The sequence below is a fragment of the Epinephelus fuscoguttatus genome, linkage group LG13 (assembly GCF_011397635.1).
Source record: "Epinephelus fuscoguttatus linkage group LG13, E.fuscoguttatus.final_Chr_v1".
Lineage (NCBI taxonomy): Eukaryota > Metazoa > Chordata > Actinopteri > Perciformes > Serranidae > Epinephelus > Epinephelus fuscoguttatus.
Window position 1 is genome coordinate 19,387,106 of NC_064764.1, and position 22,438 is coordinate 19,409,543.

Here is a 22,438-nt window from a genome sequence, read left to right on the forward strand (position 1 = left end):
CACTGGAGAGCTTCTTTAGCTTTGTGTAGCTAATTTTGAACAATACTGCAAACAAAAACATTGTAAAAAAAAAACAAAACAAAAAAAAACCGAAAAAACAATAAATACATAATGTTATATCACTGCTTGAGACTTGTTACCTCCTTTGGATCTCTTATTCCCATTTCCTTAAAGTGTATCGTAACACCTGAATTTACTCTCTTGGCTTTAAAAGTGTTTAATAGCTATTGAAGAATACTTAGTCTGGGGTGTTTCTGGCTTGTTTTCATAATATAGGCCTAGTGTGGCTTTGCTTGTTTCCACGTGAGCACACAGGCTTATGATCTGCTGACCTTTGGAGTTTCAGCTATAGAGCCGAGCTAGATGTTCTCACTAAGCAAACAGATCAAGTATTTAGATTCCCTGCTCCTATGGATTCCTAATGTTTCTCTGTCTCTCTTTCTTTGCCAATATTTAACTAGAGCTATATTTTTGGGAATTCCCCTGCTGTGTTTTTGTGTACGCAGTGTTTACAGGAGTGTGTCTTCAGGCACATGGTGAGAATAGCAATTTCGGCTTACGCCCACTCATGTTCTCCTCAAGGCCCGCAGAATGCTTGACATTGTGTTAATTTTGGACTTTGCATCACAAAAGGTGTAGTTTTCACAGATCCAACAATCTGCCAAACACACTCACCAGTCCCTAACGTCGGTCCCATTAGAGCCACCATCCGCGGCCATCTGCACCGTGACTCATCTGACTGTCATTTCACGCCATTTATAGGCCGTGTTTGGAAGTCTCCCCCTCAGCCTCGCCCCGGGATACCAGACCTCCTCCTCTGGCAGTGTCCCCTTTTGGGGTGTGGCCTGAGGATGGAGATTTGACAATGCTGCTCCAATCTCCCAACCCCCCACCCACCACACATCATTACATTTCTACTACTCCCTCTCCATCTTCATCTTCCCAAGAGGTTTGGGCCTCTAACGAGAGGATGGGGAGGAGCATCTGTTCCCCGAGCCTTTCCTTTCACCCGCAGGCCCTCCCTCTCAATCAGTCTCTTTTGATATACCCCCTCTGGCCGCAGTCAGTTTCAATCTCTGCCATCACCACTCACAAACACACACTACAGACACACACAGCACCGCTACCTCCCTCTGTCTAAGCTGCACTCCCTTTTTCTCTCCAGTCTTTTGATTATCTGGTGACTCAACCGTTCAGTCAATTTCTTAATGTCACCCTGAAAATGTTGCAGATGGCGATACCTTTGTTAGCTCTCCAATTGTGCATTGTAGACTCATGCATCTTCGCAATACCAGTGCTCGGTCTGTACAAGGATGTCACTCATGCATATGAATCTTTCTAATGTACGTCTGTACATAATAGTCACATGTTTATGTTTGCCTTATTCAGCTTTCTTGTCCTTGTTTTTCCACTGTGTATGCACAGTGAGAGCAACTACGACACCAAAGCCACATTCCTTTTATGTGCGCACACCTACTTGGCCATTAAAACTGATTCTCATTAACCTTTTATCCCTACTCTGTGTGTTTGTTTATGCAGGTGAGAAGCAAGACGGAGCCAAACGTGAGCCCAGACCACACTCAGCAAACCTGTGAGATGCTCAGAAACCACCCAACAGGTTAGTGCATGCACACCTGCACTCAAATGCACAAATGTGCTGAGACGCTAAATGGCTGAATGAAGTGGTTTTACTTCAGCATATTGTGAGAGACATTGAATGACCTTTCGGGGAGAGAAAAGAGCAGTTCTTCTGACATTCTGGATCTGACCTTTTTGATTTTTTTCTCCCACTGTCATAGTTCTTCAGCCCCTGAAGCTTGAACTTTCTTATTCCTCCTGAGTATGGACTCCTGTTAGTTGGTTTGATTTGACATTTGAGTGCTCTGTTGGCATAATGAGAAGCTTGGCAATCTGGCCAAACTCAGCTGATATTAGCATGTCACTTATAAACATGGAGAACACATATGATCAAATGTGGTTTTCGTGCTCTGTAGAAACACTGAATACAGAGGTCTGTCAGTTTGCAGTCAAAGATATCTTAGCTTGTTAAGAGAAAATGCAGCTGTGCAGAGCATTTGCACCCTGTGGTGAAAATGTAGGTTAATCATAATAACTTGATGACAACACTCACATATCCAGAGTTTATTTGACAACAGGAGCAGGTCTGGACTGTGTGTGTGCCTGTATGTGTGAAATGTTTTGTCACAAATGGATAGCCCGTGCTAGCATACCAGATACAGTGTGCAATCATATGTGGGATGTCGATAGAATTAGCATGGAGTGTGCCGGGTACTGATTTTGTACAAAGGGATTTTCCTCTTGTGCAGAAACAGTCTGTCCTACTTACAGAGACGCCACTGCAGCCTAACCTGCTGTTCCCAGCTGGTGCTGCTTTGAAATACATCCCCCCCTCCTCCTTCTCTTCTCCTCTCCTCTCCTCTTCATCTCCCTTTACTCCTCCTCTCTGAGGCTGTGCAGAAGGCTCCACCCCTCCTCCCCCCCTTCTCTGCTCTTTGAGCCGCGTCCTCTCTGCGTCAGACAGCTCCATTCATGAAAAGTGTGACGTGAGCAGGTCTTCAGCGACCCGGTGACGCTGCCAGCCACCCACTCACATCCCAGGTGCTGTGGGAGTTAGAGGAATGTCCGCCACTCTCCAGCCTCTGTCTCCCTCTATCCCTGCTTTTCTTGCTTTTTTTTCCATCTTGACCGTCAGCTCAGCCTCTCTCTCTCTCTGCTTTTTTTTTCTCCCATCCCTGCCTCAGAGCTGAGAGAGGACCATGAATCTGAGCTCTGTCTGCTGTGAGTAATCTGCTGATGCTGTGTCTTTGCCATTTGTCTGAATGGAAGCGGTGTGATGTGGAGGTACTTGTCCTCCTTGTAAATTTGTCTTAAATATTATTTGCTTTGATTGCACTTGCGTGTGCAAAGGGACATTCACGTGTGTACATGTGCGCTGTTTGTATGTGGATCAGCTGTGTCAGTGTTTGTTCAGCAGCAGTGCTGCAGGAGTGTGTTGAGCGGTCGTGCGCCGGTGCGTGCAGGAGCTATTTTAGGCTCAGCTGTGATGCTGCTGCTGCTTTTTGATGCAGTACTTCTCTGTGCCCTCTGAAGGACAGGTTCACATGTAGGTAAAGGTAGAAACCAGCAGAATCTCATCCCCCCCATCTCTTCATGGATCAGCCAGATGATACTCAGAGGCATTATAACGCTGGTGGTTATAGATGATAGACTTTTCTGGGACACACGTGTATTACGTACAGCCACAGGCATTTTAATGTGCACATAAACAAATCACTTTTCCATATTTTGTCTTAGTTAACTCTGCTTCTCTCTTTGCCCATGTCCCCCCATGGCTTTGACTTTTCTCCCCCACTTTGCATCTACGTCCATCTCTCCATTTTACTCAGCTTGACAGCACGAACGTTCTATGTATGCCCACCTCTGTCCTCTGCTGCTAAGCATGTTTATGTAACTGCACAGGATGAGTAGCCGGCAGCCGGGCTTTAGAGGAGAGGAGGAGGAGGAGGAGGAGGAGGAGGAGAGGAGCGCTCCATCCATTCTCCACAGAGCGTTTAAAATAATGGCTACATATTCATATCCATGAGGAGTTTGCCATATGGATTTTATTTCCAGAGTGCCTAACTTGGGGTGCTGATTTAATATTAACACATAGCTGAGGTGCTTGTTGCAGGAATAGCATGAACCCTGGAGCTAATAGAAGCACTAATGTGTATTGATTTCCTGGCTTTCTGCTGTGGTATAGACTGTCTTTAGGAAGAAGAAAGGACATGTAGTACAACACCCACTTCCTGTTGTTAAACTCACATGCCCCAGTTTTGTTTCTCGACGTGCAGCTTTGTGTATTTTTATATTGCGACCATTAAAAACGGTGTCAGTCACAGCCAGTCTCCTGCAATATGTTTGTCTGTTGTGTCACTTTTTGTGTGTCTGCCTCTCTCCTCGGCCCTTGTTGTTGGCGGGCCAGGCAGGCCGTCCCTATTAAAAGAGCACAAGGGGGATTGTTGTGGCAGCAGCTGCTCTGGTGTGCAGCGTTGTTGAGTGTTTGTGTGTGTGTGTTTGTCTGTGTCTCTCTGTGCGTGTGTGTGTGCTGCTGTCTCCTGGCCGTGCAGGGCAGACAGGCCCAGTTCACATGGAGCCGGCTCCTCTTGTGTCCTTTGTTGTCGCTCTGGGAGTCTTTCCCATTGGAGCGTGGTCGGTACAGTATCACGCCGCAAGCAGCCACAGCAGCAGGAGCAGAAAAGCAGTTTCTCTTTCTCCTTTTTCGTCCGTCTCTCATTCATTTTTCTCCGCTCTCACTCTTTTTCTGTTTCCAGCCACGAAATTTCCCCCCTATCTCCCCTCATTCATAACCCTCCATGTCCTTTTCTGTCTCCCTAATCTGCTTTTCTTCCTCTACTTTTCTCTAAGCCATTCTCTCCCTCCACTGTCTCCTTGGCCCCACCGTCCCTTTCTGTCTGTTTGCATTCATCATCTATCCGGACCGATCTGGCCAGCATTCATAAACAGAGCTCTGTAAAGCTTTATCGTTAAGCATCGCTGGGAACAAAGAGTCTGCTTGACTGAAAAGGCCGATATTGAAGCAGTGCGAGCTTTTCAGAGCAGAGTATGCGTGATAGTTGCAGATTTTAGGAGGCTGTGTGTCCTGGTTGCAGTGCTGGCTGCAGCCTCACTGAGAGGGAGAATGAAGCTGGAGGGGAGAGTGTGTGACGTGTCGATGGCGCACACTCTTTTCTTCAGTTATTTATTTTCTCCGATTCTGGCTGGTACCGGCTGAGGCTATTTGAGGCACAAGTTATGTGTGTGTTTGTTGTGCTAATGATTCACAGCCATGTTTACCCTGTATTTTAGTGTATCTCTCTCAAATGTGTCGGTCAGCTGGATTCTGTTTGTTGAACTCACTGACAGAACTGGGAACATACACAGTCAGACACTGATGTATTGGACTTCTGAAGAAGCTGTTTACACTTTCATCCTCCTGTCAGTCAACTCTTTGGTAGTTTCATTCACACACCTGACTGCCCTCCTCTTCTCCCTGAAATCCATCCATTCACAACATATTCCAGATGATCCCACCTGGCACTTTCCCCGAGGCCTCAGTAGAGCAGCTTTGACCTTGTTCCTGTTTGCCCCAGCAACACCAGTCAAACCCTGAGCAGGCAGGGATTATTGCTCTGTGGTCTGCTTTCCCCTCCAGCCACCACCAGGTATTTAAGTCAGCTCAGGTGAGTCACCAGAGGGAATCAGAATATGAAGAAAAAAAGGATTACTGGGAAATGTCAGCAGTGTGACAGCAGATGCCTGAACGCTGTGCCAAAGTTTGTTTATTTTCCCCTCCACCGCTGTGCCCACACCAACAGCAGATTATTACTTTCACCCACCTACAGCAGGCTGTCCAATCCCCTCTGGCAGGACTCGCGGCCATGGTAGCGAGGGAAAGCTGATTTAGACATCGTCCCACATCCTGACAATCAAATCAGGACTGGGCAGCTCTGCTGGCAGAGTCGTGTTTCCGAGGTCTCTGTATTTGATGCTTGTGTCGCTAAATATGTTATAATTCTGCGTCTGCTTCCAGTGACAAAGAAATCCATCAGCAGTATGTTTCCAGATTTCGGTTTTAGGACATTGTTTATTCACATGCACCGGCCGTGAAAGTCCATAGTCTGCATTGACAAAAGAAACACGTACAAATACCAGAGTTCAGCTGTTCAACTGTGACCCAGACTAACAGACAGTCACATGCGTAGTTCAGACCACAGAGACTCCTGAGCTACTGATTGTAAGAGACTCTTGTATTGCCTATTTTGTTTTTACACTCCCAACTTTTCCTTTTATTGGTTACTTGAGGTGCTCAGTGGAGACGAGCGCTGCTTTTACCGTCCTTTCTTTGTTTGTTTTAAGAGATGAGGTCAAGAGGGACAGAAACAGTCTGGAGCAGGTGTTTATCTTTCCTCGTTCAGTATCTGTGAAAAGGTTTGACTCAGTCAGATTTATTATAAATCTGCTGGATTTGTAGGGCTGTCCCGACCATTTTTTGGTCTCTGGAGCTTCAGTAGTAATCAGCAGCAGATATTCAAAGCTTCGGCTGGGGTGCTAAATATGACTCAGAGAGGACTCAGCCAAATGTTTCACTGTTTGTTGTGTTTTATAATCCTGAGGGGTTTGGTTGAACGAGGTCCTATCAATACACTTTTTGTGACCTAATAACAGCTCATGACAATTACTCTTATCATTGGTAAGTTATAGATCTACATAAATGCTCATAATAGGGATTTGTGCCCAGATTTGTGCCCATCTTCTCTTGAGGTGAAGAGCTGTAACGTGTAATTTGTTGTTAAAGAAAAGCCTAATATATTCTGATAAATGGTTTGCCCACTTTTCAGTTAAAAAATAATCAAGAACATTATGTTTCTGTCCTTTAAAAGCAACATCATTCTGCTTTCCCTGTTTGACAAGCTCAGTGGATTCAAAAGCAACCTCCAGGTTTTTGGCCTCTCCAAACCTGAGTGTTGGATGAGAGTGAGTGTGACTGGTAGCAGAAGGTCAGGATGGATGCTGTGTTGACATGGTAACGTGTGAATGATGAGGTGGGATAGCGGCTAAATTGGTTCTTTGTTGGTGGCGCAGCTGTCACCTAAAGGGAGGTTCCCCCTATGGGGCCCAGCAGGGCTTCCCTTAATGAGGAGCAGAGTGATGGAGACACAGATGACGGTGCTGCTGCTGCTACTGCTACTGATGCCGCTGTATTGTGTGTATGCAAAGTGCACCTCCTGTGTGTGTGTTAAAGGTCTGTCTGCTGCTGCGTTAATATACTGTGGAAAGATGCGGCTGCTTTTGTGAAGCTGCGGTACGGTGAAACACAATCTAAACAACCGTGTTGTTGTTTGCTGAGTGCCACAAAAAAACGACCTTCTCATGTGGATTGCTGGGAGTAGTGGGATTATTGGATCCTGCTGGACACGCCCCGGGAGTCCATGTGTGTGTGCATGTGTGGTCTTTGAATCTGATCCCCCTGCATCGCCAGCTGCCATGTACACACACACACGGACACAAATACACTCATATACAGTAAAGTGTGTTACAGTAACTATCACTGAGGCCTTTCTCTGCTTGCACTGCTCCACATCTGCAAGTGTGTTCATGTACTAAAGATATACTAACCATGATGCATTGTGCTATTGGCCATTGACATCAGGTTGCCTTTAGAGAGGCATGAAATGAAAGGAAATGTTTAGAGGATATATGGAGGGGGAGGGCTGAATAGGGTCTGTGTTTGTACAAGCTTGTCTCTAGAGCCCTGTAGAGGGATTAAAGGATCAGCCCCTGATAATTTCTCTCCCTCTTTCGCTCTCTCTGTCCCTCTTTCTTCTTTTCATCCACTCCGCTGAGCATCTGCATTGTTTCCTTCTCTAAAGCAATATCTACTTTATTCAAACATGTAACAAAAAAAAAATAAAAAATACCATCGGAGCGACGGTCAGTGTGTCTTTTTGCCCAGACACACTCACTTTTGGAAAGTCCTGTAAATAAATGACTGTGTAAATGAAACCCTGGTCCCTTCTCGATGAGGCGCAGACATTATTCATGGGATTCTCTGCACATAGAGATCTTCCATTAGAGATTAATGGGAGAGAGCGATAGGACTGTTTCCTTTTCTTGGCATCAGATAAAGATGCATAGACTCAGTCCTGATTCAGCCTCTTAGGAAAGAGGAAAAAGACTGGGCTGAGGGAGTACAAAGGGTGAAAATTAAAAGAGGCCGATTGACATCAGGTTTGCCGTCAGACTGCACTCTCTAGTCATTATTTTGGCAATATAATTGTGTAGTTTTAGTTGGGTTATAGGAGTTACTGTGCGTGCAGGCTCGTGTCTTCACGTGCATGTTTCTGTCCAGCCGACCACATCCACCCACTGCGGTCCACGTCAGAAGCCCAGCTCCGAGAATCGTCCGTGGGGTGGAATTACAGCACGGGCCTCTACTCGCACAGCTCGATTGTCTCGGCTGTGGAAGGGACGGATTTATTGGATACCTGAGAGAGCATTCTCTCCTTCCCCTGCACTCTCAGCAACCTGCTTAGAGACAGGCCTGCATTATAGATGAGCTTCTGGCAGCCACTACACTCTCACAGCACTCAGGTTACCCCCAGTAGATACACACAGATACAGTACATGCATTCGCACAAACATGTAAGCGGCATCTGCATGGACCAGCGGACCAGGACGCATATCGTGTAACTGTGAGGATCTCCACTTTGAGTCCCGTCTGGAACTTTTAATCCCCTTCTTCGGTTTTATTGTCAAGTATCCAAAAAAGGCAGTGTGCCAAATAACAAATGCATTTTTAAACACACACATGTTGGGCTCTGAAATTCAGGCTTGATGTCGTAGCTTTATGGCATTTCAGCAACAAAGTTATCTGCATCAGAGGGATCAGAGGACTTTGTTGTACTTTGACCTGTGCCAAGAGGAAGAGCTGTGAATTCATGCCAGTGTTCCCTGCAGAGGTCGCAGAGGGCAACATAAACAAAGTGTGTTTCAGTTGGACTCCATGACTGTCCTGTACCCTTTAGGAAACCTCCACGTAACACAGAGCCAGCTCACTGCTCTGCCTTTCTGTCTCCTCCCTCCTGGACTTTGATCTCCTGCTCCTGACTGTACACACTGTACAGCCTCTCACTACTTCCCTCTCCTTGTGTCCCTCGCTCTCTGTTTTCTACTGCCCCCTCAAACTTGATTGGACTTCTGAGGGCATGTCCTTCTGAGTTTAAAGGGGGGCATGAGTCACTTATAAAGCAATTGATTGACTACTTTGTGCCGCTTTTTTGCCAAGATTTGGAAAATGAGCGCAGTTAGACTGTGGATAAGTGGCCATCTGTTTGTCTGAAAACACACTGCTACAGTTGCAACAAATTAAAACCCCCATGTGTAGGATTTGAACATTTCTGACTTTGGCAGCTCCCAGTGGTGGTGTTGAAAAGGACACTGTGGCACACCAGACACAAAGAAACAGCTACTTCAGACCTAGCCTGTTTTAATTTGTTTTTATTTATACAATTGTCATATTTTTCTACAAATAACATTTGCCATCAGAATAATTTGATGTAAGATAACACAATCATTCAAGATGCTACATACAACAGCTTTAAACTACACAGTAGCAAGCAAGGTTTACGCTAGACTTTTATTTTGATGGCCAATATGGCTGTTAATATTCCAGAATTCCAGCCATATAAAACAACTACTGAACATGTGTTTTAAACAGCGATATAACAGCCTACAATTAAATGGCGGTACAGCATGTCATAACAAATAATTTGAAAACAAGCTAGGTTAATTGAAGAAGCAGCATCTCTTTGAGGTCACACAATATTAGGCGATTTAATGTGCTTTAAATTAATTTATTTATTTGGCATATTTCCCACTGGACATTTTGGCCATGGATATTTTCATGTGCTGGACAACTCCACGTTATACCAGCAATAAGCCAACATATGCCAGCTGATGTTAAACCTGGTAGCAAGTTTGGTAGAGTGGCAGTTCAGCAGTTTTCTTAAAGCTACAGTTGGTAACTTGTATAAAATACTTTTTATCATATTTTCTGAAACTGTCACTATATCTTTACAGTAGTACATGAGACAGATAGTCTTTAAAAAAAATTGTACTTCTCTTCTAGTTTTGCTTTTGATGGCATTTGCAAGAATCCGCTGCACATGAACGAAAACAGCCAAACAGAGCTGAGGAGTCTGTAACGCAGCTGTCAATCACGCCAATCACTGCTCCTGAACTGCGGTCTAACTTGTCAAACTAGGTTGCACTGATCACATATGAATTAAGATTGTTTCATAATCTATTTCTTGCATCAAATATTTACAGAAACTTTTTTAGTGTACTGTTTAGCTGTAAAATGAGAATGTTTTCTCTGGCTGGTGAGCGGTGCTGAGTTTTGGCTCAGCTGTTTTTAACATGGCAGTTTCAGCAAATATTACAAAAAGATAATTTTATAAAAGTTACAAACTACAGGGTAAACTACATCTATGATACAAAGCATAGCATTTTTGGTTAACATTTTTCATTGTGAGGCACAGGATATTCAAGCATGAATACCCCCCTAAAACAAAATCCAAAATGTTCTACACTCATGTTTCATTCGCTTATGAAAACTGTGAGATGCTATTAATAGCACAGACAAGGTAGTAGGTGGACCTGAGTTGAGATTAGTATGTTGCACCGTATTATCCTTGTTTATCCTCGTTTATTCTTTAAGCTGTTAAATTCTCTACAGCTGTGAATATATATTTGCACTGAGCTCATTTGTCATGTTTGAGAAATGTGTGTTTTTTGCCTCAGGCTTTGGTGACAACTAGGTTTGGACTATAATTTAACATGTATGTTCAGATGATTTCAACTGATTGAGATTTGCCATACTGTGGAAACCAGCCTTTTAATAGAATCTGGGTGCATTTGGCCATTGTAGGCAATGTTGCAAAAGAAAGAGCAGCTCTTATTAAAATTATGATTGAATTTTTCATCAGTGTTATAATTTCTTGTGATGAAATCTTGATATATTTTTTTTTTTTTGGTTTTTAATCTGGATGTGATGTCTATAAACAGTTCTTTATTATTTTTTAGGAAAAAAAAGCTCTATATATTAATATATATACACTAATATGCAGGTTAAGATGGTATTGATTTTACTCCTGTTGATTAGCTGACTGAAATGAAATAGTATGTTTGCTGTGTGGCTGGCTCTGGGCCTGTGGTGGTTACGACTGGCCCTGCTGGTTAAGCAGCGAGAATGGGCTGCGTGTGCCAGATGTTTTGCTCTCAGCGGTCCTAATACACAGCAAGACTTTTAATCCCTGCTATACTGTTACTGCCTCACAGAGAACATAGTAAAGCCCCAGTGTGTGTGTGTGTGTGTGTGTGTGTGTGTGTGTGTGTGTGTGTGTGTGTGTGATTGGTTTAACTGTTTCCCAGAAAGTTCCCAGAATTGCATTATTTGTGCCCTGCAATGTCTTTCATCTAGCAACTCTGTCTCTTATGCACTTATTTAAAGTCTGTGTGATATTACTGACCTCCTGTGCCCTGCAGTGTTTGCACTCCATAGTTTAAAATAATCATCATTAACGTAAGCTCTCTCAATCCTCGATCTATGAGAGGAAATGAGAGGATTTCTCTTTGTGGAAGTAATAGGGCCCCATGGCAACGGTTCTAATCGTGTTTATGTTGTATCAGAGGTGTCTACAATCATCCAAATGGATTTAACTCGCTTTTTATTTTAATCTGCATTTCGTTTTACATGGACTTTATGATTTAGATAACCTGTCTCTCTTTCTTGCTCTGTCTCCCTGTCCCCGCTGTGCAGGTGATTTTCAGCACTCAAACAAACCAGTGTGTTAGGACGTGCCCCACTCATCGCCACTGGGTAGCCCATGCACATGCACGACACCATGGGTAGCTCCCCCGAGGTGCTCTCGTGGACCTCCTGCCCCAGTCTGCTGGTGGGCAAGCTGAAGGAGGAGCTCAAGCTCACTGTGGTTGGGGACGGCATGAAGAAATCAAACTCGCCCAATTCCCAACATCAGCCTCCTCAGGCACCTCCATCCACCTTACCTCCTCAGATTATCACAGACCTGGCCCCGCCGACACACCTGCCCGTTCCCCTGCAGACACTGCAGATGCCCAGCCAGGATGAGGACTCAATGCTCGGGGGTGTGAGTCCCCCAAACACAGCCTTGAGCGTGGACTCGACACGGAGCGAGGGTGGGCACTTTGACAACAGCGTGCTCCAGCTGCAGGAGCAGGACCATGAGGAAGCCGTTTCGCCAGCCTCCTGTGAGCATGGTGGTTGTGGCAGCGGGATGGAGGAGCAGATGGGAGAAGGGGACTGTCCCATTGATCACAGTGGAGAGGGAAGGCAAAGCCATCCTCATCACCCTGATGACATCAAGTTGCACTTTCACAGAGCGGGGCCTGGGTCCGGTGGGTTCCTAGAAGGGCTGTTTGGCTGCCTTCGGCCTGTGTGGAACATCATAGGGAAGACGTACTCAACAGAATACAAGCTACAACAGCAAGGTCAGTTCTGGGTTTTATCTCTCTGCATGGTATCAGTTTAAGAAACTTAATTCATTGTGTTTTAAATCAAATCTCCCTGTAAGGCTTCTGAAGAAAAAACAAGCTTCACATTCCCTCCCGTTTCTCCTCATGTAGTCTGAAACTATTATTGAATAGCTGCCCCCAGCTTCACCATATTGCTGTTGTGGGTGAAGCTGTGCAGCTGTCAGTTTCAATTGAGGTCATGGTTAAGGTAGACTCACATTGCTGCAGGGCTGCCTGCACAGGCCGGACACACAGGCTGCAGGATATGAGTTGAGGTCAGACAGAACTGGGCTGGGTCTTGTGGTTGGTCAGCTAATGTCCAAATGTAATGTGCTGCAGATTTCAGCAGCAAAGCTTCTCCTCTACGCTAGTTTCAAACCACATAACGAGGATGGAACAGCATATGACTCACTGTTTGAACATCCAAGACAGTTATAGCAGTTGTGCACAGGGCGTTATTTTTGCCCTGTATGGATAGAAAATATGAAATGGAGTGTGAACCACGTTGGGTGTGTTTTTCTTGTGCTGTAACTCTTGAGATGCTGGGTTTAGATGAGGAGAGTTGTCACAGACTTAAAGTACATGAGTATTTTGAAAGTGATTGTGTTTTTTCCTCAAGATTGATTGACATTTTCTATTTTATTTTCACTTCTTGTGATCACTGTGAGGTTGCCAGACAACCAGCAGAGACTCCAGGAACACAACCAGCACATAACCCCCCAAAAATGGCTTATTGTCATTTTTACACTTTGGTTTTTAAACAGATTAAACAAATAAGATATAAAATGTTAATTTGTGAGCTTTAGCTGTGCTAGTGGAAGGATTTTGTTACCGTTTGACGTAGCCAGGCCCACTGTGTTTCCCCTTGTTTTCAGAGTGGTATCAAGCTATGCATTAAACTCTGTGCAAGAAAGTGACCGAGTTTATTCCTCAAAATGTTTAACTGTTCCTTGAAAGAGTAACTATGACAGCACACAGAGCATAGATGGACAAACAACACTAAAGACCAAAAATAGACAATCACATACAGTTTAAAAAGTCCCAATCTATTGCTTTTATTTTGAATAAATATATACTTGTTTCCAGACATGTGGGAGGTTCCATTTGAGGAGATTTCAGAGTTGCAGTGGCTGGGCAGCGGAGCACAGGGTGCTGTCTTCTTGGGCAAGTTCCGCTCCGAGGAGGTGGCCATCAAGAAGGTGCGCGAGCAGAAGGAGACGGACATTAAACACCTCCGAAAACTCAAGCACCCAAATATCATCAGCTTCAAGTAAGTCAACAGCCACTTGAGCTGGTGGAGCTCTCATAGTGTCCAAATGTGCATACATGTATGAAGATTTGTCATGTTCTATAAATGTGTTTCCTGGGCTTTGTCCATCGTAGGGGTGTGTGCACCCAGGCGCCTTGTTACTGCATCATCATGGAGTACTGTGCCCAGGGCCAGCTGTATGAGGTGCTGAGGGCGGGGAGGAAAGTAACCCCCAGGATGCTGGTGGACTGGGCCTCAGGCATCGCCAGTGGCATGAACTACCTACACCTGCACAAGATCATCCACAGAGATCTCAAGTCTCCCAAGTGAGTTTCCACTTTCCCTGGTATTGTAAGTTTTATAGCAGCAAAATTAATACTTCCTCCTGATCTGCAAATTAGCACAGTATGTTTTCTTGGTTTGTCACTGTAATGCAGCAGCCCACGGGTGCTGTGGTCACGTTCTTAAAGCTGATCAGCCTTGTTTAACATTTCTTAGCCCACAGCAGCAACAACAATTCATCCTTTCAGCGCTGAGTAGTCTGACATTAACTCAAATGCCATTCTCAGAATTAATAAAAGCAAGCTGCCTTGACATGAGAATAAGACACATTGTCCTGTCTCATCCTGCTCCTCCTGTCTCTTCCTCTGCACACTGTAGCCCTGTTTCTCTAATCAATATCATCATGCTGCGGCAGCGCCAAACACTGTATTAGTCAGCAGAATGATGGCAGGCTGAATGTGCTGGAAAGGTCAGTCTCATTCGGCTAATGGGGTGTTTCAGATGCAGAAATGTGCTTGTGTAATGGTCGAAGATTGAAATGCTACACACAGAAAGTCATACCCCTCTAAAGCCACTGGGAATTTGGCTTTAAAACGTTAAAATGCACATATGATGTCAAAGTTCAGTGTCTCGTTAATCAGCAGAAAACAAATATTCATAACTATTAGAAAACCTGGTTTAAAAAAACTAATTTTGCTGTATAGACCATTTCTCAAGACTCTGTAGGCAAAGCAGAACACGTTTTGATTGACATCCCCATGTGAGCCACATCACAGTAGCATTAATCAATCAATCAATCAATTTTATTTATAAAGCCCAATATCACAAATCACAATTTGCCCCACAGGGCTTTACAGCATATGACATCCCTCTGTCCTTTGGATCCTCACAGCGGATAAGGAAAAACTTCCCAAAAAAAAAACCTTTAACGGGGAAAAAAAAGGGTAGAAACCTCAGGAAGAGCAACTGAGGAGGGATCCCTCTTCCAGGACGGACAGACGAGCAATAGGTAGACACCAGGGCTAAATGTTACCAGCATCCAAAAGTTAGATAACCTTAAATATAGTCTAATAATATGCTAATAAGTCAGTTACAGTTAACATATAGCTTAACTTTATCTATGTTTAGCAAGTAACACATCAGTGTCAATGGTAGGACATTAGGGACATGTGATGTTTGAAGAGGGAGAGACTGGAATAGAGATGCAGCCATTTTGCAAAAACAAGAGTTACATATCTAACTACAGTTCTATGAATCCTGGATGACCACCAGAGCATTAAGTCACTCAGAATCAATTCAATCAAAGATTCTGCAGGAACAGATCCTCTGACGACACCGGAAGATATAGCCTGTCCAGGGTCATCAGGGGGTCACAGGTGACTTTGTTGGTATAGCTACTCGATCTGCGTGTGCGCGAGACGGAGACATTCAGTACTTATGCACCGCCTTTGGTGGTCAGGAAGGATGAAATAGTACCATCTGGCTTTCTGGGTGGAATTATTGAACTGGTCTTGGGTGAAATATGTTCTGCATATGTGGGAGTTTTTGTGGACAATTACACCAAGGCTCACCAAAAACGCAGCCAGCTGTTTCTGCAAGTCCACCGCAGTTGAAAAATAAAAGAATGACACGTTGTCATTCAATGGTCCAATCCAAATTTGGATTGAAACTAACTTCTCATACTATTTAGATGTTCACTATTATGTACACAAGACCCTAAATTACATAGTTAGAGGGCTTCTGTGGGTTTTAGTTTCCGGTGACTTTAAACCCAGTGGAAATGTCAGAGGAAAAACTTGGCGTCGGTCTGAATGGTATAACCCAGGTCATCTGACCTGGATTAATGTCAGTCTGACACTGCTTGGCTTCAAAATGAAAGGGTGAACATGTTCTCTAATACCTCTTGAATTACTGTACAGTTGATACAGATAGGACTACTGTAAACTTGTAAGAGAGACAGTCTGCTTTGGTCCTTTTAATCAGACACTCTGACCTCGCTAACACGTCTGTGTGTTTTCTGTTTGTGTGTGTTTGCAGTGTTTTGGTCACCCACAACGACACTGTGAAAATCTCCGACTTTGGAACGTCCAAAGAGCTCAGTGACAAAAGTACAAAGATGTCATTTGCGGGTACGGTGGCCTGGATGGCCCCAGAAGTGATAAGAAATGAGCCTGTGTCTGAAAAAGTAGATATCTGGTGAGTACAACAGTGAAATATTAAATACACTGGGGCAGTGTTCAACTGTTACGGTATATATCTTAAATAAGTCATGTGTTTATGTTGCTGTAGTGAGACCTGACTCTCTTTGCCTGTGTGTTCCAGGTCATTTGGAGTTGTGTTGTGGGAACTTCTGACCGGAGAGATTCCCTACAAAGACGTGGACTCCTCGGCCATCATTTGGGGTGTTGGCAGCAACAGTCTTCACCTTCCTGTCCCCTCCACCTGCCCGGACGGCTTCAAAATCCTCATGAAACAAACATGGTGAGTGTGGATTGTACATTTTGTTTAACAGCATCTTTGTACATTACATGTTAGAGTAATGCTCTTGCTAGTTACTGTTCTCACTGATTCTCCTTTTCCTGTTATTTGCTGATTCCAGGCAAGGCAAGCCCAGGAATAGGCCTTCGTTTCGTCAGATCCTCCTACACCTCGACATTGCCTCTGCTGATGTCCTAGGAGCTCCTCAGGAGACCTACTTCAAGTCTCAGGTCGGCATTATAACAGCAAAACACAGTAACCTTCATTTTGTTTAAGTCAAAGGACTCTATACACTTATTTTCATAAGATAAGTTGCACCAACAACAAGTGTAGTACAGAATTGTTAGACAGTATTTACTTGTTCTAGATAATGTTCTCTTTTGTGTCTGAGAGTGAATGGTCAGCTCTTTGACTGTGTCTGTTCACATTACAGGCAGAATGGAGGGAGGAAGTGAAGAAACATTTTGAGAAGATCAAAAGTGAAGGCACCTGTATCCACAGGCTGGACGAGGAGCTGATCCGACGCAGGCGGGATGAACTCAGGTGTGTAAGAAAGGAGAGCCAGGAGAAGACATGACACTTACAGGCACTCTAATTTCTTAAAGCAGAATGTTGAAAGTGAATATTTGTTTGCATTTCCCAAACTCTCTCAGGCATGCACTGGACATCCGGGAGCACTATGAGAGGAAGCTGGAGAGAGCCAACAACCTATACATGGAGCTCAGTGCCATCATGCTGCAGCTGGAGGTCCGAGAGAAGGAACTAATGAAGTATGTAAATAATTATCACAGTAGTTCTCAGCTAGCCTGCTCCTTTCCTCATTATCAGACCTTACTTGGGTGTACACAACTATTTCCTCTTTCCAGTAATGAAATCCCATATTTGAAATTCTTACAATGACCTGGCAAGACAACTGACCGTATATTCAACTAGTGAGAAAGAAAGTCATTGTTTGGGGTTGGTTTGTAGTCACTAGAACAATAGGGCGTTTCTGAGTCACATCTGAAACAATTCTCACTTTTTTTCCCACATTTCCTCCTGAACTTCTTAGGCATTGACTTGTTTTTGCTCAGAAATGACTCAAAAAAGAGACTCTTTCCACCCTTGATGTGCTGCCAGTTCTTTGACCTATTTATTCACCCGTCAGGATTTCCCTCCTCTTTTGAATAATTCCAGTGAATGTTGCCTCGTGTGTTTACTAAGAAATTAAAATAGAAAGCCAAATTGTTAAATAGGTCAAGTTAAAAGTACACAATCAGCCTTGTTTTTGGAGACAATGATTTGGAGTAATGATTGACAACTCTGCAGAACTGAATATGAATGCTGTTCACCATCTGATAACTCCAAATGTCTTCTTCCATCCCTGTAGGAGAGAGCAGGCAGTGGAGAAGAAATATCCCGGTACCTATAAGCGCCACCTGGTCAGACCCATCGTCAGGTCCAACGCTGTAGAGAAACTCATCAAGAAGAAAGGAAGCATGTCCCACAAACCTGGGATGCCCACCGCTAAAAGGTCAGAATCAAAGCAATTAGAAAAGCCAATTGTAAAAGCAAAGACTGTTTCAGCTGCTACATATCCATTAGAATTTTCAGGATATGGGATTAGCTTGGAAATGTAGCCATTAAATAAATGGAAACATCAGTAACGCTTTAATTTAAGTGCAAGTATAAGATTTCATTTGCTAAGTGTATTGTTTTTATATTATTTAATTGACGGGGCGCCGAGTAGCTCACCTTGTAGAGCAGGCACCCCATGTACAAAGGGTACGTCCTTGTTGCAACAGCCGTAGGTTCAGTTCTGACCTGGTGCATGTCATCCTCTCTCTCTCCCTGTCACGCTAACAATTTTGGATGCAGCTTGTATGTTCCTGTCATTGGGTAGACTTAATTCATTTTGCTACATTATGTAAATGTTGCCAATTGCATGTCTTTCAGGCCAGACTTGCTCCGTTCTGATGGCATCCCCAGCCTCGACCCTCTCCCCTCGCCCTCGCCTCTATCAGCCAGCCCGAAGATCTCCACGCCTCCTGGCAAAGCCCGCTACCGAAGCAAGCCTCGTCACCGCCGAGCCAACAGCAAAGGAAGCCACAGCGAGTTCCCCGGGGTGCTGAAGCCTCTTGCTGGAGCACCAGAGGACGCCCAGTCGCTCCAGGAGCAGCCGTTCCTCCATCACCACCACCACCACCCGCCCCCCGAGGGGCCCTTCCTCCCCTTGAAGGGCCGCGAGGAGGCCGTTGTCAACTGTGCCAACAACCTGCGCTACTTTGGCCCCGCTGCTGCCCTCCGTAGCCCTCAGACAGACCACCTGCAGCGGCGTGTTTCTGGCTCTAGCCCTGACCTTATATCAACTGCTGTAGATGCGGACACACGACAGCGGACTTCATCCACCAGCTCCAATCCTGTTTCAGGTGCTGGTTCTTTGTGTCCCTGTTGCCAGGCTCACCCGTTCCCTGGCTGCCTACACTGTCAGGAGACCCCTCCTGCATCAAACCACCCAGAGTTGCCCCACTATTCCCTGCTCAACACCCAGGAAAGCACCCCATCCTCTTTAGGGGCTCCCAGCAAAGATCCCACCTCAGACGGGGAAGTCACAAAGAAGGCTGAGCCACAGGAACAAGAAGCATCCCAACGCACTCACAACCTGCTCACTGCTCTGCCCCGCACTCTCAGACCTCTCAGGAAGGTGAGCAAAGCTGGTAGCCTTGCATCGGTGAGTCTGTAGTGTATTTGTGGTAAGAAAACTGAAAGCTGATGGATTAACAGCTGTAATTGCATTTCTTACAGGGTGGCGATGAGTCATCTGAAGAGGAAGAGGGGGAGGTTGATAGTGAAGTGGAGTTTCCAAGGAGACAGAGGTAAAATACAGTTGGTCATTGAGTTTGCCACCTTGATCATCACTGCGTCGGTTACATCATGCGGTGCAGCAAAAGAAAATTACCGACATTCACCACATCATAACCAAAATAATCATAACTGACGTCTCAAATACACTGAAATAGGTATGAACCAGTCTGAAAGGTAACTACTGGACGAAAACAGCATTGATGTTTTTTTTCTTCCTCTGCTTCCTTACAGACCTCATCGCTGTATGAGCAGCTTCCAGTCCTACTCCACCTTCAGCTCAGAGAACCTGTCAGTGTCTGACGGAGAGGAGGGAAACACCAGCGACCACTCCCACAGCGGGCCCCTGGAGAGGCTGAGCGCCAGTCAGGAGGAACACCTGGACGAGCTACTGTCGCACACACCCGACATCCCCATTGACATCTCCACCCAGTCAGACGGCCTCTCTGACAAGGAGTGCGCCGTCCGTAGGGTGAAGACCCAGATCTCACTGGGGAAACTGTGCTCCGACGAACACAGCTACGAGGTCAGTACTGTGAATGTGTGTGGTCGCTACGGAAGCCCTTAGAGGTCGGAGCTAAATTGTTTTCTCTCCTTTGTTAATGACTTAAAGATAGGTGAAAAAAGAAAAGAAAGAAAGAATTCATGTTGTCTTCCAGGTGAGTTTGAATTCTTTATGCACTCTAAACACAAGGAACATATGTTTGTGTTAGCAGGTTATGTAGACTACATTCTTGCCAACGCTCCAGATTTTCCCTCAAGACTCATTGCCCTCTAGCGGTTTCTTCTGGAGGTCACAGTTCCTACGTTTTTCCCTGGAGTTATGACAAATTGTCACACCTTTTTCTTCTCTTTGTTATCACAAAGTGTTTTTCTGGCACTGTACAGCATGTATATATAAGCCCTAGGACTCTAAAAGTGTACTGTTTCCTCCCAGTTGGTGCTTCCACACTCCTTCCCCAACCCAAGAAATATCTACAGGGCCTGCATGAGTCTTGTGCAGTTGCCGGTGGACACCTCATCTCTGTGCTAATGGTGTAACGAATGCGTACGTTCGGCGGGACGCTCTAGTGGGGGTTTGAGGTATGCCTTTGGGTTGGGGATTGAACCTTGCTTGCCCTCGCCCGCCATGGCTTGGTACCCAGCTGTCTTTCAGAGACCATGAGCATCTCATTCAGCCTTGATTAGGCATCCAGGACCCAGGGGTGTTCGGGTCAGGGAGAGCAGCCGGCTGTGGGTCCCTGGTGCGAGCCTGGCCTCACTCTTTCCCCCTGGTACTCTGCTGGGGCACCAGGGATATGAACCAAAAACTAAACCATATTAAAGTATCTCACATAAAAATGTTAGAAAAAGTTAGAATGCAGAAAACAAAGTCTCTGAAACTTAAAATTTTGACCCCCAGACCTCCCACTTTGGTTTCAAAGCCCCAAATCCTCTCTATTTTGAGGTTTTAAATTGTTAAGTTTGGTCACATAACATCACTGTCAAACACAAATATGTACCTTGTGTATAGAGTTGTGATTATCCTCAACAGCTCAATTATCCTGCCAAAAGAAAAAATACCTGCGAAAACCTTTTTTCACCTGTTCTTAAGTCATAATCACATGAGAGAAAACAATTTAGATTAGACAGGATCACCACTTTTTCCTTACTTAGCTATGGAATTGTAGCCATGCTAGTGACAATTAAATAATAAAATCGACATTGTAAAACAGCTGCCTGACACTGAATCGGTCTTTTCTTTCTCATTTTTCTCCTAGAATCCACTGCAGTTTGGGGACTCAGACTGTGATTCATCAGAAGCAGAGTGCTCCGATGCCACCATTAGAAACAACAAAGTCGGGGCTCCCTCCTCGTGGTGAAACCCGCCCCAGGGCTCGGTTCTGTTTTTGCCTGGAGGCCATTGTGTCCCACTCTGCCCTGCAGAAAATACAGCAATAAGAGGACAACATTGTAAACATAGCTCCTTATAGCAAAGCCCCATGCAATCTCTCCCAGAACCTCCCCCCCAGAACAAACCTTCCGTTCATGAAACCCCTCCATTCCCCCCCTCATCTCTAGCACAGCATCCAGGCAACCCATGGCAGGGATTCCCTTTTCAATGATACTGTACAGTAGATAGTGTAACATTCATAATTTATTTTTGTCTGAGTTTTGAAGGAAAATTCAGGACATCTGTAAATTCTCTGATCTGAACAGAGAAAAAAAACTGACATTTTGAAACTGAGCATGGGCTAAGTGTGTGTGATGATTATGACGATGAGAAGGAGGATGTGTTGAAGCGCTGATGCATCAGTGTGGAGTTACATCGCTGCGATTGTCGGTCTCAGGTGACTGACGCAGACAAAGGAGCGTCACTACAAGCCTATCATCGCCCTCAGCATATTACTGTTTTAGACGGAAATCCCCAACCAACAAGGACCCCCTCTTACTGATGTAAGATCAACCTGCTTTCTCATAGTTTACAGCGCAGAGCCCCAGTCCCCTGCCTCTCCCACTCCCATCCCGTCCCCACCACGGAGAGTGGGGAACAGGGAGCTCATGAAAAACAGCGTGAACACCAGCATGAACAACCTGCCTCGCAACCGGACTCCCTCCCTCCTTAGAAACCACCACGTGTCTAAGTCAGTCATCGGGAACCCAGCTAAACTGTCCAAGCATGCCGGTGCAGCGTTGCAGAAAAAATGCAAACGCTGCCAGAAGACTGCATGAAATGGACAAGCTAGCAGAGCAACAGAGAGGAAGAGTCGTCCGAGAGCTGAGGAGAAGACAAAACAAACAACAATAACAGACTCTTCCTCTGTAACCCAGCTCATCCTTCTCTGAGACACGCCAACGTCATTGTCATCATCAATCAGATGTCATGACCAGAGTCGTTTAGGGAGTTGTCAGTGAGTAAGTGTGAGTGTGTGTGTGTGTGTGTGTGTGTGTGTGTGTGTATGAACACAGAGCCCTTTCCTCTCCATTAGACATTACAGTTTCAAGTCTCATCTCAGGATTGTTCGCGGACTGTGAGAAACTGGACCGGACCAATTGTTGTATGTAGGAATCTTCTTCGAGTGGCACATAATACGGACCATACAGGAATATTTAAAGAAAAGGTCTTACAGATAGCCTTGATGTTCAACCCTTTATTGCTGTAACAGACATTAATGTTATGTAGAGCGTTTTTAGTTGCAATCCAGGTGCAGTATCCCGTTTCTTGAATCCACTAGGTGCAGCATCTCCCATTTACCATTTTCTAGCAGGGTAATTTCTACTGTCTGACACGCAACGTCCAAAAATAACAATTGTTTTCTGTGCTGTAGAGAAAAAAACAGCAATAATGTAGGTTGGCGCTCAGGTGAGAAAGAAGTTGCTTGCTCAGGATCTGGGGCGTCTAGCTGGCTAGACACGATACAGTGACTGGTGGCTAGAGGAGAGCAGCAAGTGTCGAACTGGTTATTGATATAGATGATATATTTTTTAAAT

At 45.0% G+C, this 22,438-nt stretch overlaps 1 protein-coding gene across 2 annotated transcripts in view; it reads left to right on the plus strand.

Annotated features, from left to right (window-relative positions):
- The window catches only part of si:ch211-45c16.2 (mitogen-activated protein kinase kinase kinase 13), a 37,686-nt gene extending 15,780 nt beyond the window's left edge, over positions 1-21,906 (plus strand). Inside the window, exons 2-15 of one of the 2 annotated variants that reach the window (XM_049594419.1) lie at positions 1,540-1,618; positions 11,384-12,093; positions 13,204-13,387; positions 13,501-13,692; positions 15,686-15,844; positions 15,971-16,129; positions 16,248-16,356; positions 16,560-16,669; positions 16,780-16,896; positions 17,496-17,639; positions 18,062-18,809; positions 18,911-18,981; positions 19,202-19,493; positions 20,728-21,906. In XM_049594419.1, the coding sequence (XP_049450376.1) occupies positions 11,451-12,093; positions 13,204-13,387; positions 13,501-13,692; positions 15,686-15,844; positions 15,971-16,129; positions 16,248-16,356; positions 16,560-16,669; positions 16,780-16,896; positions 17,496-17,639; positions 18,062-18,809; positions 18,911-18,981; positions 19,202-19,493; positions 20,728-20,829 (3,030 nt within the window). In that variant the 5' untranslated portion in view covers positions 1,540-1,618; positions 11,384-11,450 and the 3' untranslated portion in view covers positions 20,830-21,906. Of the gene's footprint in view, positions 1-1,539; positions 1,619-2,640; positions 2,800-11,383; positions 12,094-13,203; positions 13,388-13,500; positions 13,693-15,685; positions 15,845-15,970; positions 16,130-16,247; positions 16,357-16,559; positions 16,670-16,779; positions 16,897-17,495; positions 17,640-18,061; positions 18,810-18,910; positions 18,982-19,201; positions 19,494-20,727 lie in introns of those variants that run through there. The other variant, XM_049594420.1, reaches the window with a different exon arrangement.
- The last annotated feature ends 532 nt before the right edge of the window (positions 21,907-22,438 follow it).